This window comes from Molossus molossus, unplaced genomic scaffold, assembly GCF_014108415.1.
Source record: "Molossus molossus isolate mMolMol1 unplaced genomic scaffold, mMolMol1.p scaffold_m16_p_20, whole genome shotgun sequence".
In the NCBI taxonomy this organism is placed as follows: Eukaryota; Metazoa; Chordata; class Mammalia; order Chiroptera; family Molossidae; genus Molossus; species Molossus molossus.
This window is the reverse complement of record NW_023425356.1, coordinates 50,082,917-50,098,815: the sequence shown is the minus strand read 5'-3', so window position 1 is coordinate 50,098,815 and position 15,899 is coordinate 50,082,917. Positions and strand designations below refer to the sequence as shown.

Genomic DNA, 15,899 nt, shown 5'->3' with positions numbered 1-15,899 from the left:
CATAAGCATGTAAAACTCTGAAGGGCACAGTATACACACTAGTTTAATGGTGGGAGGAGAAACTTCTTACAGCATTTCAAACCCTAAAAAGAACTACTCAAATATTAATATATTTGCAAGAACTTTGACTTAATGTAGAACCTCTATTTTGTGGCTTTTGGAGTCATTTGCTTGTTTATTTGTGTGTTTTTTGTAGCTGGAAATTTCTTATAGTTACTAGGAAAACTTTTGGTTTTGTTTTACTTTTAAATGGAGAAATTAAGGTTTATTTTATGATTCTTTCCAAGCCCTAATGTTCTGTGATGGCTAGAATTGAATTAGATATTCTGTCACCCTGTGGCTCAGTTGTGTAATGTCAAATTGTTTTCCTTGTGTATGTAAGCTGTGGACAAGCTGAACTCCCTACCTTGTTATTTTAATTTTTGTTTACTTACAAAATGGAACATACTTGTTTATTGGTATATGAGTTGTCTGTTCAAAGCATTGATTTTTGTTGAGTTCTTTCTTATAAAGCATTCACATGTTGTCAAACATTGAGGTAGGTTGTCTGTTGACTGCCTTTTTAATTTTTTAACTACCATTTTTCTGTCATGCTGTTCAGAATATTTGGCTGTCTTGTTTCTGAAATTCTTAATATAAAATAGATGCCTCTGTTCTAGGTAATGTTGAAACTATTCAAAACAGAAGAAATGTAAATAGCCAGTGGGATATGTTCCTCAGAGGCACAGAGTTCTGGGCTGGAGATACAGATTTGGGTGATTAGTTGGTAGTTAAAACCATAGGAGTGGGTGAGAGTCCCTGCAGAAAAGAGTTCAGAATGGGACGGGAGGCGAGGACAGGAGGAGGGACAGCACAGGAGGGAGGGCTGGCCTCAGGCGGGACAGGAGGGAGCTGCATGTCCTCTATGCAGTGAGTGTGAAGACTGCTCTCCTATTGGAATCACCAGAGGAGCTGTTTCACAATGAGGATTTGATAACAGGCGCCACCCCAGTACCCCAGATTCTTGGTGATTTTCATGTGCAGTGAGGGTTAGGGCCCACTGCTTAGAATATATCTGCTTGTCATAAATACGTCAGTGGATCCTACACTTTTGTATGTCACAGGATTCTCTGGAGGACTTGCTAAATAAAACACAAGCATGCTGGGCCCCATCCTGTGTTTGATTTAGTAGGTCTAGGATGGGCCTGAGAATTTGCATTTCTGCCAAGTATCTATCTAGGTGATGCTGAGAACCACTATAAACATAGGTGGAGGAAGGGAAACTCGTTGGAGAAGATGGGTGGGGATACAGGTGGGCTTGTAGATTTGCCCCTAGGATCGTTCAGGAGTTTCTTTCCTATGATGCTGCACGTGAGATTGTCCACTAATAGAGTATCGCATAAGTCGGTGTGGTGATGAGAGGTTTGAGGATTCTTGGTGTTAAATTGCCCTCAGATGAAGGTGAAAGAACAAGTTGACTGTTTTCCTTGATACGTCAGCTAGTGCCTTGTCCTTTCATCACTGTGATGGAATATTCTTCCTATATTTTTGTCCATGTAATTGGTCAATATCTGTCAACAAAGACAGATTCTAGGAGTACTGCTCTCTTCACTCCACTGTCATCATTAGCACCCTTGTGATGATTAATTATATACATTCTTCCACATATGATAGCAAGTCATCTATATATTAGTGTAGTTGTTTTGGTCACAGATGAGTTTTTTCACAGTTTGTTTCCATGAAAGGTGGTTTATTGTAAATGTGTACTCAGAGAACTAAGTGGTATCTCATTACATGGAGAGGAGGTGGCATGGTGTGAGATTTCAACCCAATCTCATTTACCTCTCAACATCAGTTTCCTCAGTCTGTCAAATCAGAATACTAACAAATCATAAAGTTAGTGAGATAATCGATGTGAAAATTCTTGATAAATTTAATGGAACTACACAAATGTTTAGTGTGGCTACTGATATATACATATGAAGCCACAACTCTGGCCCTGCCCAGGTAGCTTGGTTGGAGTATCTTCCCGATGCACTAAGGTTGTGGGTTTGATCCCCATGCAGGGCACATACAGGAGACAGCCAGTGAATGTTGGATCGGTGGAGCAGCAAGTCTATGTTTCGCTCTCTCCCTCAATTAAAAAAGAAAACAACCACCAAAAAACCCATGTCTCTCTCTATATGTGATGCTGATCCTGCAGTTGACAAATGTAAAGTGATTTTTATGTAGTTAGGGTCTTCTGCACAGGCGGTCCTTGACTCTGAATGCTTTTTGCGTGATGTGCCTGTTTTCTCTTGAGCTCACGTGCTGCACCTCCTGGGTTTGCATTGTTGATGGCTCTTGGTGGACTTCATCACCTTCTGCCCCACTCCGCCTCTAACCCCCCAGATGAGCAATCCTAACGCTGATCTGTGTGTACTCCTTGTTGAATTGAAGAGAAATAGGAAATAGTATGAGAGCTAATTTGTAAATTATTATTGATATGAATTATTAAAGATGGGTTTCATCTCTCAGTGTTTTTATTTTTCAGAATTTCTGTGAACATTTGAATTTTAGGAGTTTTTAATAAGCTAATAAATTCTAAAACTTTTCTTCTTTTTTTAACGTGTGTCTCAAAGGCTGGTTGTAAGGGGTGTGGCAGGAGGTTTCGGACTCGATGAGTTTCCACCGAAATGTCGGAGAAGTCAGGCCAGAGCACAAAAGCAAAGGATGGGAAAAAGTATGCGACGCTCAGTTTATTTAATACTTACAAGGGTAAATCATTAGAAACTCAGAAAACCACAGGTGAGTACAATCATGTGGCATTTACATTGTTACGGTTTTTATACTTTAGTTACTATAAATTGTACACTGGAGCTGTTGCTGTTAGGAACTGGGACAAACCCATGTTAACACACCCTATTTACAGTGGCTCTTTATGCACGCAACACTTTCAGGGGACATGAGTTAAATGTCTTACAAATAAAAATCTATAAACGTGGTTGTTTTGTGTTTTTTGATTTTTTGTAAGCAGAAAATAAGTAGAATTGTGTGGTTCCAAAGGTTAGAGCTGCATATTAGTGGGAATTTGTTTCCACTTCATGTTATGGACTAGAGAGAGTCCTGTGGTGTTTCGTCTTGTTTTTTGATACCTAGAACCCAGTGTTTTCAGTGAAAAGTGAAAACTGGACCACATATGACATTAGCAGTGTTCTTGTGCACATAAAGTCAGCATATTTGTTTCTTTTCTTTTTTTTTTTTATCCTTACCCAAGGACATTTTTGCATTTATCTTCAGATAGAGCAGGAGGGAGAAAGGGAGGAAGAGAGAGAGAGAGACATTGAGTGGTTGCCACCCACAGGACCCCAACTGGGGCCAGGGACAAACTGCAACCGAGGTACGGCGGGAACTGAACCAGGGCCTCTCTGGTCCGCAGCCGACGCTCTAACCACTGAGCAAACCGGCCAGGGCAGCATATTTATTTTTTAACTTGCTAACTTTTGAGTTTGAAATGGATTTCCTGAAAAAATTACAAAACTGGCATTGTTGGTGTTTAACTTTTTATATTGTATAGGGTCTCTTGTTAGAATTTTTACAGCATGTGGTCAGTGGCTCGATAGTTTATTTTAAATATAATCTATGCATTGGATTTTGTTGCAGGCACATGGCTTAAAGATTCTTACCTTAAATGATTAGAAAATTACAGTTCCAGATGTCATTAATTCCTATTTCTGTATTGTTTTAAGAATAAAGTGTGGAATAAAATAGATGTTGTAAGAAAGTTGATGTTAATTGATCTTTAGTTGCAGCTCGACATGGATTACAGAGTCTTGGAAAAGTTGGTATTTCACGGCGTATGCCTCCACCCGCTAACCTTCCAAGTCTAAAAGCAGAAAACAAAGGCAATGATCCTAATGTGAACATTGTACCTAAAGATGGCACAGGATGGGCATCAAAGCAAGAGCAGCATGAAGAAGAAAAGTAAGTTAGCACGCACTAAAGAATGAAACCTCTTCCCTTGCTTTGTAGGGAATTTAGGATTGAGTTCCTTCTACGTGCTAGGTGTTGTGCTGCGTGTATTACATATCTCATGCCCTTTAAAGTCTTCCATAGAGTTTTGATTGATTTCCCTGTTGAGTGAGTTTAGTGGCAGTAATTCCACGTGTTGAGGCAGAACAATGACAGTTGCTAATCACAACTTTTCTCATACGCTCTGTCAGGTTCCCTCTTCCCTCACTTCCATCTGATCAAGCATTATCTTTCTAATATGATTAGAACTAGATTCTCTTCAATAGTTCCATGTCTCAAAGAATCTGCCTGGTTCTCTGAAACTGTGCCTGATGCTCTTTCAAGTAATATTTTCAATGAATAAAGAATTAGCAAGGAAGTCTGGATAGAATTGATCGTGTCCCTATTAATCACCATTCATTTAACAAATATTTAACACTGTATGTCAAGGATTGTGCAAGGCTCTTAATGTATTGAATGCCCAAGTTGTGGTAGTTTAAAAAAATAAGGCAAGTATTTGGGTACTTAATACTTTTTGCCTGTATCCGTTATCAAATTGCTGGGCTACTGGAGTACGCTTGTCAAAGACATGCTGTCCTTTGCTTCTTAGTTGTAGAATTATTTTAATGGTAGTAAGTCAGAGGTCTGAGCGTACCAGAAATATATTGTATTTCTTAAGTCTCTTAACCAACTTTTTCATTTTAAGCATTACTTATTACAAGGATTGAATAAAACTGTAGACCTTTTTACAACACCTTTCTTGGAGTGCGTCAGGCAGGTTGCTGTTACTGAGTATGAGTACAGCAATAAGTACAGTGGCGAACCTGTTGACTGCCAGATGGAGAGCTTGCTCAGCCTTCCCCTGGCTAATCCCATCAGTCCGGACCGTATGTATGCCTAAGCTGTTACTTCTAGTTGGAAATGTTCACTTCTTCAAAACAAGTTTTTGGGAGCTATGTTTAATCATGAGTGTTAATTATTTTTACAACATGAAAGCAAGCAGAGCTGTCTTCTCCTTGGTATTTATTCAAAGGTACAAATGAAAGGGGATGGAAACAGCTGTACTTCGTTTAAATGGATGTTGCAGGGAGAAAGCTTTTGTGGAGGCTGCATCTACGAGTGAATATGTAGCCAGAATAACTTGTACCGAAATTCACCTTAAATACAGTGTTCAGTTTATTTAAACATATAATATCTGAAATAATGGATTCACATTTTTTTTAAGAACACCAGAAGTTCCACCAGCACAGCCAAAACCTGGGGTTGCAGCTCCCCCAGAAGTAGCACCTGCTCCAAAATCATGGGCCAGTAACAAGCAAGGTGGGCAAGGAGATGGTAAGTGGACATTAGCTGGGGTACCTGGTCAGGCTTGATAGTTACTGAACAGCCATGCAGGAGATACAGGATGGATTAGTGTATTGGCAGGGGTGGAGAACATTGTCAAAGGATATACTCAGGCCCTATAACGTGTCTTTTAAAAATTTCTTGGGCTCCATTTCTGTGTCAAGAGCCATATATGCCCTAATGATGATGATTAGGATTTTAGAAGAAGTCTGTAGGATACACTCCGTCCCACATTATTTTATCTTTACATGACCAGATAAAACCTTGTACTTTCAACTCTTTGAGATAAGTACCCATACACTGTAGATTGCTAGAAACCACATTCATCTCCATCTGTGCCCCCAACCTCTCTTTTTCAAACACGGCACTCATGATTTCCATGGTAGAGAAGAGCTAGCGAGAAGCCCTAAAGCATAATTGCTGGAATACCTCCCTCCCCACAAGGAATGGTAGACTTCCTGGCAAAAATTTCCCAGTTGAAAACAGGAAATGTCTATAAAACATTGTATGGAAAAACCCATCTAGTCCCAGAAGCTAATAAAAGCAGCTCTTTAATTTATAAATTATAAAAAATAAACAGCAGGCAGGTAGGTAGATGGTGAATACTGAGGCACAAGCAGTATCTCAAGTCAGTTAAATGAAGTTCATCAGTGAAATGAAGGCATTTTAGTCTGTGTGGTACTTGTAGTGTTTATTAAAAAAATCTGTTTCAGTGATATAGTTTGAACTTATTAGAGGATTAGCAGAGGAATCTGACTTCTGAAATAATTGAGAGAGAAACGTAAGTGAACCTCTTCCCTTGCTTCATCTTACTGAACCCTCTGGGACTGAGGCTGCAGGGTCCGTCCTTAGATGTTTATCTCCTCATGGCTGTTCGTTAACTTTCCACGGGATTCCAAATCTAAATAACTAAAACGTTTATGGATATGAATCGCTGTCATTGAAATGTGGAATAATTTATCAGAAAAAGGCAGAGAGCTCTATCCTGGGAGGGTTTTGAATTATCTTTGGTATGAAAGTTACATTTAATGTTTCTTTAAAAATCTATAGGAATCCAGGTGAACAGTCATTTTCAGCAAGAATTTCCCAGCCTGCAGGCAGCTGGGGATCAAGAAAAAAAAGAAAAAGAAGGAAATGACGACAACTATGGACCTGGACCCAGTTTACGCCCACCAAGTAAGAAGTGCTTTCCGTTTAATGGAAACCAGAATGAGATTCTCTTTGTGTTTTTCTTGTGTTGTAACATCCCGCCTGCAAGTGTCATGTGTGTGGCTTGCCTATTTTAAAAGGCAGGTGGTAACTAGTTGCTCACCGTCAGGAGTGGTTTGTTGAAAGTATACATCTTAACAGGATGCCTAGGTGACTTGTTACCACATTAATATTTGGTTATTTTTACAATAGCAAAATATTTAGGGCAAACCTCTCCATTATGCATATACTTACTTATTTGTTATTCCATTATATTTAGGGATCCCTTGCTTTCTGAATTCAAACCCAGGGACCAAATCAATTAGGATAGGAGAGATACTTGTATTATGTGCATTACAAAGCAAAAATTAAAAGTTGAAATACCAAGTCTTTGAGATTTCTTTAAGCCTTATTAATTGTGTTAGTTTCATATTGTCATTACCAAATATCTCAAAGAATCTATACCTGGGGAAGTTCCTCTCCATGGCAATGATTGCAAATTGATGTTTCTGATAGCCTGATACATTTCTTATTTGCGGGGTTCCTTTCTTGTCAGGTCTGAGTAAATCATCCTACTTTATTTCTTTTTTAAATCCTCACCTGAGGGTATGGTCTTTTTTAGAAGGTGGGGGTGGGTGGGGAGAAACATCTATTGGTTGCCTCCTATATGTGCCCCAGCCAGGGATCAAGCTCACAATGTAGGTCTTTGCCCTGACCAGGAATCTAACCCATGACACTTTGTTGCACAAAATGATGTGCCAACCAGCTGAGCCACAATTAATTACAGCAGTGATTGCTGTAATGTTCATGTGTTTATATTAGGAATAGGTGTGTCAGCTCTACTGTTTTCCATTTATTTCCATCACTTATCTATTGCTGCAAAAAAAAATTTTGGCAGCTTCAAACAAAAAAACTGAGTGGACTTGTGGTTTTACACAGTGCCCGAGGGTCAGGAATGTGTGAGCAGCCTAGCTGGGGTTTCTGGTCAGGAACTCGCCACACAGTTGCAGTGAAGCTGTCATCTGATGCTGGCTTGACTTAGGCTACCGTTCCAAGCTTGTTCATGGCGGCTCTTTGTACATGGCTGCTTCCCCAGAAAATGTAAGGGCAGAGATCTCTCTCACCTCAGATGGAAGCCCACAGTGTCTCAAGACCTAATCTCAGAAGAGACATGCCATCACTTCTGTTCTGTTCTGCAGGTTACACAGACTAGTCCTGGTATACTGTGAGAGAGTGGGACACAGGGTGTGAATGTCAGGGGATAGAGACCCTTTGGGCCACCTCAGAGGCTACCTACCAAACAAGGTTTGTTTTTTTTTGGTAAAACCATTTGCCAGTCTCACTGGGTTAAGTGTGGTTCAACCACATAAATATAATCACTAAATCTGCTCACTTGGCACATGTAACTAGCAATAGTAGACTGAAAACATGAATGAGCATCACTGTCAACCCTTCTGGATTGTAGAACACTCACTCCTCTACCCTTAGGACACCTCAGGCATTACTGAGTTTTAAACTCCCTATCGAATATTGGTAAAGCTTAATAGAGAAGCACTAATGTTTTTCTTCCTCGACCCCTTCTGAGGGGCATCTCTGCTTTGGAAGCAGCCACTCCTCTTGACTGCCTAAACTCTTGAGCATTTGTAGGGCCTCGATTAGACTTGCTCTGCTCTTTCACTGTGCTTGCTTGTTACTTGCTGAGGTTTTCTTGAACTGTGTCTAGTTTGGTTTCACTCTGTTACATTTTCAGGTTTTTCCTTATCCCTTTCTTGTCTCTCTGTACCAGATGTTGCTTGTTGGAGAGACGGTGGTAAGTCTGCTGGCTCACCCTCAACACCTGACCAAGAAGAAAAGCTGCCTGGCCAGGACGAAAGCACAGCTGGGTCATCCGAGCAGAATGACATCCTCAAAGTAGTGGAAAAGAGAATAGCGTGTGGTCCTCCACAGGCCAAACTGAATGGACAGCAGCCTGCTCTCGCCTCCCAGTACCGAGCTATGATGCCTCCTTACGTGAGTATCGATAAATAAGCAAGTGCTTAATAATAGGTTTTTGATCTGGGTTCCAAGAAGAGAATTGGAATGGGGAGTTTGGGTTTTTATTTTCATTAACATATAATTAAAAATAGCATTTTCTTTCATTATGAATGTAGGAAACAAATTACAATACCTGTGTTTTTATTAATAGGGATCATAAATATTTTTATGTCGCATTACATTGTTTTAGATATTGCCAAGTATTGTTTATACTCAACATTACTGTATGATAGTTATTAGACCCATGGATAGACCCACTTGCTATTTAATGACCTAATAAAGAAACATATATGTGACTATGTCACAATTTTTAAAATATATATATTGTAACAGTTTTATTATAATTGTTTTCCTTTGTTATACTTCACATTTATTGATTATGTATTTTAAAACATTTCTCTGAGGAAAGGTTCATAGAATTTATCAGATTGCCAGAGGGGTTGTTTATCGCATGGAAAAGGTTAAAGCTGTTTTAGTTCTAAAGTTTTTATTGGTTTACTTTTCATTTTTTAGCTTTACATTATGGAAAAATTTAATCATGTAAAAATGGGAATAATAATACAGTGAACCTCTTCCCATATCTGTCATCCGTTTTTAACAGTTAATCAATTTGTGATCAATCTTACCTCCTGTTTCCCACCATCTTGGATTATTAAAGCAAATGCTAGATGCCTCACTTTCATCTGTATATATTTTATAGGTTACTATATATTTTTAAAATTGTTATTTAATTGATTTTTAGAGAGAGACAAAAGAAGAAGAAGAAAAGACAAAAAACCATCAATTTGTTGTTCCACTTATTTATGCATTTCATTGATTGATTGATTTTTTTTTTTTTTTAATCCTCATCTGAGGACATTTTCCCATTTTTTGTACAGACAGAGTGGGAGGGAGGGAGAGGAAGAGAGAGAGAGGAAAACATTGATGTGAAAGGGACACATCAAGTGGCTGCCACCCGCACGACCAACCAGGGCCGGGGACAAACTGCAACCGAGGTACATGCCCTTAGCGGGAACCGAACCCGGGTCTCTCCGGACCGCGGGCAGACGCTCTAACCACTGAGCCAAACCGGCCAGGGCTCATTGATTGATTCTTGTATGTGCCCTGACTAGGGATCAAACCCGCAACCTTGGTGTATCAGGATGACACTAACCATCTGAGCTACCCAGCCAGGGCTATCCCTGGTCGGTTTAGCTCAGCAGTTAGAGTGATGGCCTACAGACCAAAGAGTCGCAGGTTCGATTTCAGTCAAGGGCACGTACCTCCCAGGCCCTGGTTGGGGTCATGTGGGAGGCAACCAGTCGATGTGTCTTTCTCACATCGAAGTATCCCACTACTTAACAACTACACTACCATATATTGAGAATTTAAAGATTGTTTCTACAATTAATATGGCAGATTTCTAAATTTTACACATTTAATCCCACATGAAATTAATCTGACTAATCCACAGAAGGATATGGTGCAGCTTTTCTTGTGAGCATTTGCCTCCAGGAGTGTATTGGCTGACCTCAGTGTAGAAGTGATGTAGCCAACACTGCTCCAGAGTGCTCCTCAGACAGGCTTGCCCCGCCAGTGCCTGCTGCTGCTGGACCGAATTCACTTTCTGACCCTGCAGAGAGGTTTTCTCAGATACATGATCACATGAGCATAGCCTTTCTTCAAGTGTAAAGTAATTTCCTTGTCTAACAGCTATTTTTAAGGTTGTGTGTGTGTGTGTGTGTGTGTGTGTGTGTGTTTTTAAACATAATTTGACCTGGATAAAAACAGATAATAAATAACCAAGCACTCCTTACATTTCTTCCCTTTCACATCGTAGGATGAATTCCTTGTGTTTCGTTTCTCTTTATAATCTATCTTATAACGTCTCTGAAACTTAGCTTGTCAGAGCCAAGTTCCCACAGAGAACATTATCTTTGCACATAGTTTATAATTTCCGTACTGTCTGCCCAGTACCTTGACTCGGAATCCACCTGTGCCCTACCATAAAAAATCTTTAGGGCACTCCCTGCCCACCTCCTTCCTCACTCCTTTGGGTGATGGACTCTCCCTTATTTTTTCCTGAACTGAGTTTCTCTTTATCTGCAAATCTGCCTTCAATTAATCTACTCCTGCGTTAGGGGCAAGTTTTACGTTTCCTTTCAAGTATTCCAACATGGCTTTGCTGTTTTCTGGGGTGCATGCATGTTGTTATTTTTAGTTTTTCATGTCAGTATACAATCACTTTTATGTGAATTTTTTGTTAATGGAAAAACAAAAGTTCTCTTCCTACAATATTTGCTGACTTACTATTTGTAAAGACTTGGTGGATGCAGTAATCTTACAAGTGGCTTATTATTGAGGGTGAATGCTGATCTATACCAGTAGATAAAATTAGTTGTTCATAGTACTGTTATTTTAATCATTCTATAAATTATAATTTCTTTTCAAATAACTGGGTTGCTAAATTTATCCATGTTTGTTTTCCACATTCAGATGTTTCAACAGTATCCAAGGATGGCGTATCCTCCTCTTCATGGTCCCATGAGGTTTCCACCTTCTTTATCTGAAACAAACAAGTAAGACTGTTAAGTGATTAAAGTCTGCCAGGAACATATATGCTCATTAAGATTTTCTGGAGGGTAAAAAAAAATGAAAGAAAAGATTTTCTGGAGGTTAAGTGAATTGTGATGATTGATTCATTTTCCTGTCCCCAAAGTACAGTTGCTATACTTGGCTAGCTTTTATATGACACCAAAATTATCTTGCATAAAATTCTGAAAACTAAAGATTATGGCCCTAAAAACTGATGAAACTTGTTTATCCCTTCCTCCTTCTATAATGTTAAAGACTCCCTATTCATTCTTTCTCTCTCTTTAATCCTCACCCAAGTATATGTTTATTGATTGGGGGTTGGGGGGTAGGCATTGATTGATTGCTTCCCATACATGCCCGAACCAGGAATCAGACCTGTAATCTTTTGGTGTACGGGACAACACTCCAACCAACTGAGCCACCTAGACAGGGCCATTCTCTTTTTTTCTGCTTAATGCTTGAGCATCCTCCTGAATATTGTTTGTTCTAATTTTTTATTGATTTTAGAGAAAGAGGGAGGGAGAGAGAGATAGAAGCATCAGTCGGCTGCTTCCTGCATGCCCCTTGCTGAGGGAGCCTGAAATCCAAGCATGTGCCCTGACTGAACCAGCCACCTTTTGGTGTATGGGTTGAGGCTCGACCACTGAGCCACACCGGCCAGGCATGATGGTTTTTCTTGAAGTTCTTTATTTTCAGATTAGTATTGGCCTTAGCCATATTATCCTTTAGCATTTATTTGTTTTATTTTAAATCTTAGACAAGTAAAAACCTTTGTCAGCTATTAAATACTTGCATAAGAATTATGTATTGTGCAAAATATGTTGTATATCGTGTAGAAATCATTGAATTGAAATAAATTCCAATCTTTTAAAAGTTAATATTATTGAAACTTTACGTCCTCTCCCCTGATGACCTGTCATTTATTAGAGGCCTTCGAGGAAGAGGCCCACCTCCTTCGTGGGCTTCGGAGCCTGAACGCCCCTCCATCCTTAGTGCATCGGAACTGAAGGAGCTGGATAAATTTGATAATCTGGATGCCGAAGCTGATGAAGGTTGGGCAGGTAAGGGTCAATACTAACTAATTATTTAAAAAATTTTTATTCTCTTAAACAGTTCTTACGTTTTTCTTAATTTTTATAGGTGCCCAGATGGAAGTAGATTATACAGAACAGCTGAATTTCAGTGATGATGATGAGCAAGGAAGTAGTAGTCCTAAAGACAATAGCAGGTAAGTTGTTGTGATACACTTTACGATTAATAGTATGAGTTTGTTGACATGATATGACCCACTTAATCAGAGAGGCTTCATTAATAGGCATTTGTTCCATATTTATGGAATTTCTACATTCTACTCCAAGGACTTTTTTTTTTAATCCTCACCTGAGGATATTTTTCTGTTTGTCTTCAGATAGTGTGGGAGAGAGGGAGAGAAACAGCGGCGTGAAAGGGGCACATTGTCTGGTTGTCTCCTGCATGACCCTGACCAGGGCCGGGGACCAACTACAATCAGGGTACATGCCCTTGACCGGAATTGAACCTGTGAGTCACTGGTCCGCAGGCCGACACTTTAACCACTGAGCCAAACCGGCCAGGGCTACTCAAGGACTGTTCTTGGTTGGGAATATGATTAATGAGCCAAATTTAAAAAGTACAGCTAGTCAAGGAATTAAAGTTTGATGTTTGTAAAGAAGGCATATATTTTAACAAAGATGTTCAGATGCTTGCCATTTAATTGAAGATGTTTTTAGAGACAATATCAAGGACCATTTAAAACTTGTTACTTTTGCCTGGCCGGTGTGGCTTAGTGGTTGAGCGTCGACCCATGTACCAAGAGGTCTATGGTTCAATTTCTGGTCAGGGCACATTCCCAGGTTGTGGGCCCGATCCCCAGTGTGGGCATGCAGGCGGTGGCCAGTCGATGTTCTCTCTCATCAATGTTTCTATCTTTCTATCCTTCTCCCTTCCTCTTTCTTTCTCTCTCAAATCAATAAAGGAAAAAAACACTTGGTACTAGCTTGACCTGATTTATATTTACAAAATTGGAGAAAAATTACTTGGGTTACTGCAGCTGCTTTAAGTCTTTGATTTTTTTTTAAGCTTAGCATGCACTGTCTTAGAAAATGGGAGCTTTTTCTTTTCTAGTGGAATACAGGGACATCAGAGTAAGGAATATGTGAGTTTTGTGGCATAGCCGTTGGGCTATTAAAATACACAGGAGCTTGCATGCACATGTTGCTGTAGTTTTTCAACCATGGCATTGTAATACTCTGCTGTTGTATAATCAATTGTGAGAAGCCTGTAATTTGTTTTTGATTATTACCTGTAATATTACTGAGTTGCATTCATATCAGACTTTGAGTGAAGGTGATAGAAAATGATAGGATTCTGTTCCTTTGCCAAGTTGTGTCGGTGTGATCATCTATATTTAACAACACTGTACTTTATATCTTGTGATAACTTGGCCAAGCCCAGTCCCCATCATTGTAGATATATAGTATGTACTTACTTAATAAACCAGTTAGCACCACTGCATCACAAAACCATCTCATTCCTTGATAGATTTTTTTCCCCTTGAAATCATATGGAAATAACGTCTCTTACATAAAGAAAATGCATTTTCTTAACAGTAAAGTCTGTCCATTTTGCTTTTTTATTCCACCTGGGTTTTGATTCTTCAGTGAGGATCAAAGTTCAAAAGTCTCTGAGAACACTGAAGCTCGAAAAGAAGCAGATGAGGTGTGCAACACTAAACCATCATCTCAGACACCTGCCCAGCCATCTGTAGCAAAAGGTCCTTATGGGAAAGGATCATCATTTAATCAGGTTTGTGGGACTCAAGGAGATATATGTCATTACAGATATGTATGAATTAACCTTATAATCAGAGTTGGATGAAGACTTAGGAAAGGGAAACTATACCTTTTTTTTTTTTAATAGCTCTGGATCTAAACCATAATTTTATTGCATATAACGAATGGTTAATACAGTACCTACAATTAGCAAGTAGAAACTAAACTTAAAATTTTTTCCTTATAACAGCTCACATCAAAGTGGAGGGATAAATTATTTTGCCAAACTGGTATTGCTAAAGTGCTTTATGGTATACTTTATAATTTACATCCTAGTCGGTAGTCATCTGTGAAGTCGTACCCTATCTGAGTAGGGAGATCACACACAGGGACTAGAGACATGTCTTAACTCAGCCATGTTGAAGAACATTGTTGAGGAAGGGAAGTAAGTATGTGGGCAACAGATACAATGGGTCCTACTTGTGATATGCAGCACGCATTGCATTGACAACTGGGAATAAAAAAAGGGCTTCCTTCCAGAGAGTCCACTCAACTCCTGGTACGTTCAGCACTTACTAGTTGAAGTCATTCAGACAGATGGAGGAACCCATTTCTTCAGAGGGAAAAGTGGGTAACAGTCTCTAAGAGGAGAAGAAAGGCAGCAGACCTCAGGGACAGCACACCGGCATAAGTGCTGGGTACAGAGCGCCGTGGAGAATTCTCAGGCAAGGCTGTGGGAAAGCTTTCGCAGGAGACCTGGTACTCCTGCAGGAATTAGCCGGTCAGCACGGGGAAGAGAGCGAGCCAGGCAGTGGGAGCAGGAGGGAGAGCTAGGTAGGAACCTGTTGTTCGTTTCATATGCTGTATACAGGGTTTAGATTTGTTCCTGAGGCCTTGGTTAGCCATTAGAGAAGAAATCTGGAAACTCTGAAAGAGGATTTTCCAAGTTTTCTTAAAAATATAAAATCCATGTTTTTGTGTGACTTTTAATCTGCTGGCATAATGGGGAGTGATACTTCCTCTGTGAAAGAATAGAGGAATATTGTAGACCATATTTTTTGATGTCTGAAATTTTTTTGTGTTTGTGACACTGATTTATATATTAGCAAGTGAATATTCCATATATTATATCTGGTTTCAACACGTTTTAGATTTTTTTCTTTAGGTAAATCTCAGTTTTAGTTTGCCATTAGAAAAGCCAGAAAAAATACTGGGTTTGCTTAAATAAAAATTTTAAACTGGAGGCATATTTCTCAGCAGCCTAATTACCTGGGCTAGAATTCCAGAACATATACACTAAAATTCTACTTTTTGAAAAGTTGATTTGCGATCCTGACTCTATTGAAATAGCAGAGTAAGTCTGCAGAATGTAAAGTTATCTTGCAGTGAAATGGTATTTTTATTAAAAACGAGAAAAGGACAATGATGGTTTCCTATTTGGAATCCTGTGTGATTACTGGGGGGAGGAATCACATTCAGAAACATTATCAGTAGATACCTTTTATCTGATTATTTATAACAATTCCCAGGAACGTGGCCCTTCTGCTCACCTGCCGCCACCTCCAAAGTTGCTTGCACAGCAGGTAAGTTCTATCCACATTCTGGTTTATGGCCTTTGGTTTTGATTTTGTTTTCATGGAAAGATTCTGTGTATGTGTTTTATTTATAACTTAGGCCCTGGCCAGTTTGGCTCAGCGGTTAGAGCGTCGGCCTGCGGTCCGGAGAGACCCAGGTTCGATTCCTGCTAAGGGCACGTACCTCGGTTGCAGTTTGTCCCCGGCCCTGGTTGGGTCTTGTGGGTGGCAGCCACTCGATGTGTCCCTTTCACGTCGATGTTTCTCTCTCTCTCCCTCCCTCCCCCTCTATCTGAACAAAATATCAAAAAATATCCTCGGGTGAGGACAAAAAAAAATAAAAAAATAAAAAATATATATATATATAACTTAGGACACTATCATGGACTTTCTTTACTTTGAGCTCCTGCACATCTTCCCCTTCATC

At 39.6% G+C, this 15,899-nt stretch overlaps 1 protein-coding gene across 4 annotated transcripts in view; it reads left to right on the top strand.

Moving 5' to 3' along the window:
• PRRC2C (proline rich coiled-coil 2C) overlaps positions 1 to 15,899 on the top strand; it is an 83,361-nt gene that overhangs the window by 23,107 nt on the left and 44,355 nt on the right. For 2 of the 4 annotated variants that reach the window (XM_036273441.1, XM_036273439.1), the window contains exons 2-11: positions 2,601 to 2,766; positions 3,771 to 3,942; positions 5,195 to 5,304; positions 6,364 to 6,489; positions 8,288 to 8,511; positions 11,011 to 11,093; positions 12,037 to 12,170; positions 12,250 to 12,337; positions 13,788 to 13,932; positions 15,428 to 15,481. In XM_036273441.1, coding sequence (XP_036129334.1) covers positions 2,655 to 2,766; positions 3,771 to 3,942; positions 5,195 to 5,304; positions 6,364 to 6,489; positions 8,288 to 8,511; positions 11,011 to 11,093; positions 12,037 to 12,170; positions 12,250 to 12,337; positions 13,788 to 13,932; positions 15,428 to 15,481 — 1,248 coding nt within the window. In that variant the 5' untranslated portion in view covers positions 2,601 to 2,654. Of the gene's footprint in view, positions 1 to 2,600; positions 2,767 to 3,764; positions 3,943 to 5,194; positions 5,305 to 6,363; positions 6,490 to 8,287; positions 8,512 to 11,010; positions 11,094 to 12,036; positions 12,171 to 12,249; positions 12,338 to 13,787; positions 13,933 to 15,427; positions 15,482 to 15,899 lie in introns of all 4 variants that reach the window. The other 2 variants (XM_036273440.1, XM_036273438.1) reach the window with 1 other exon arrangement.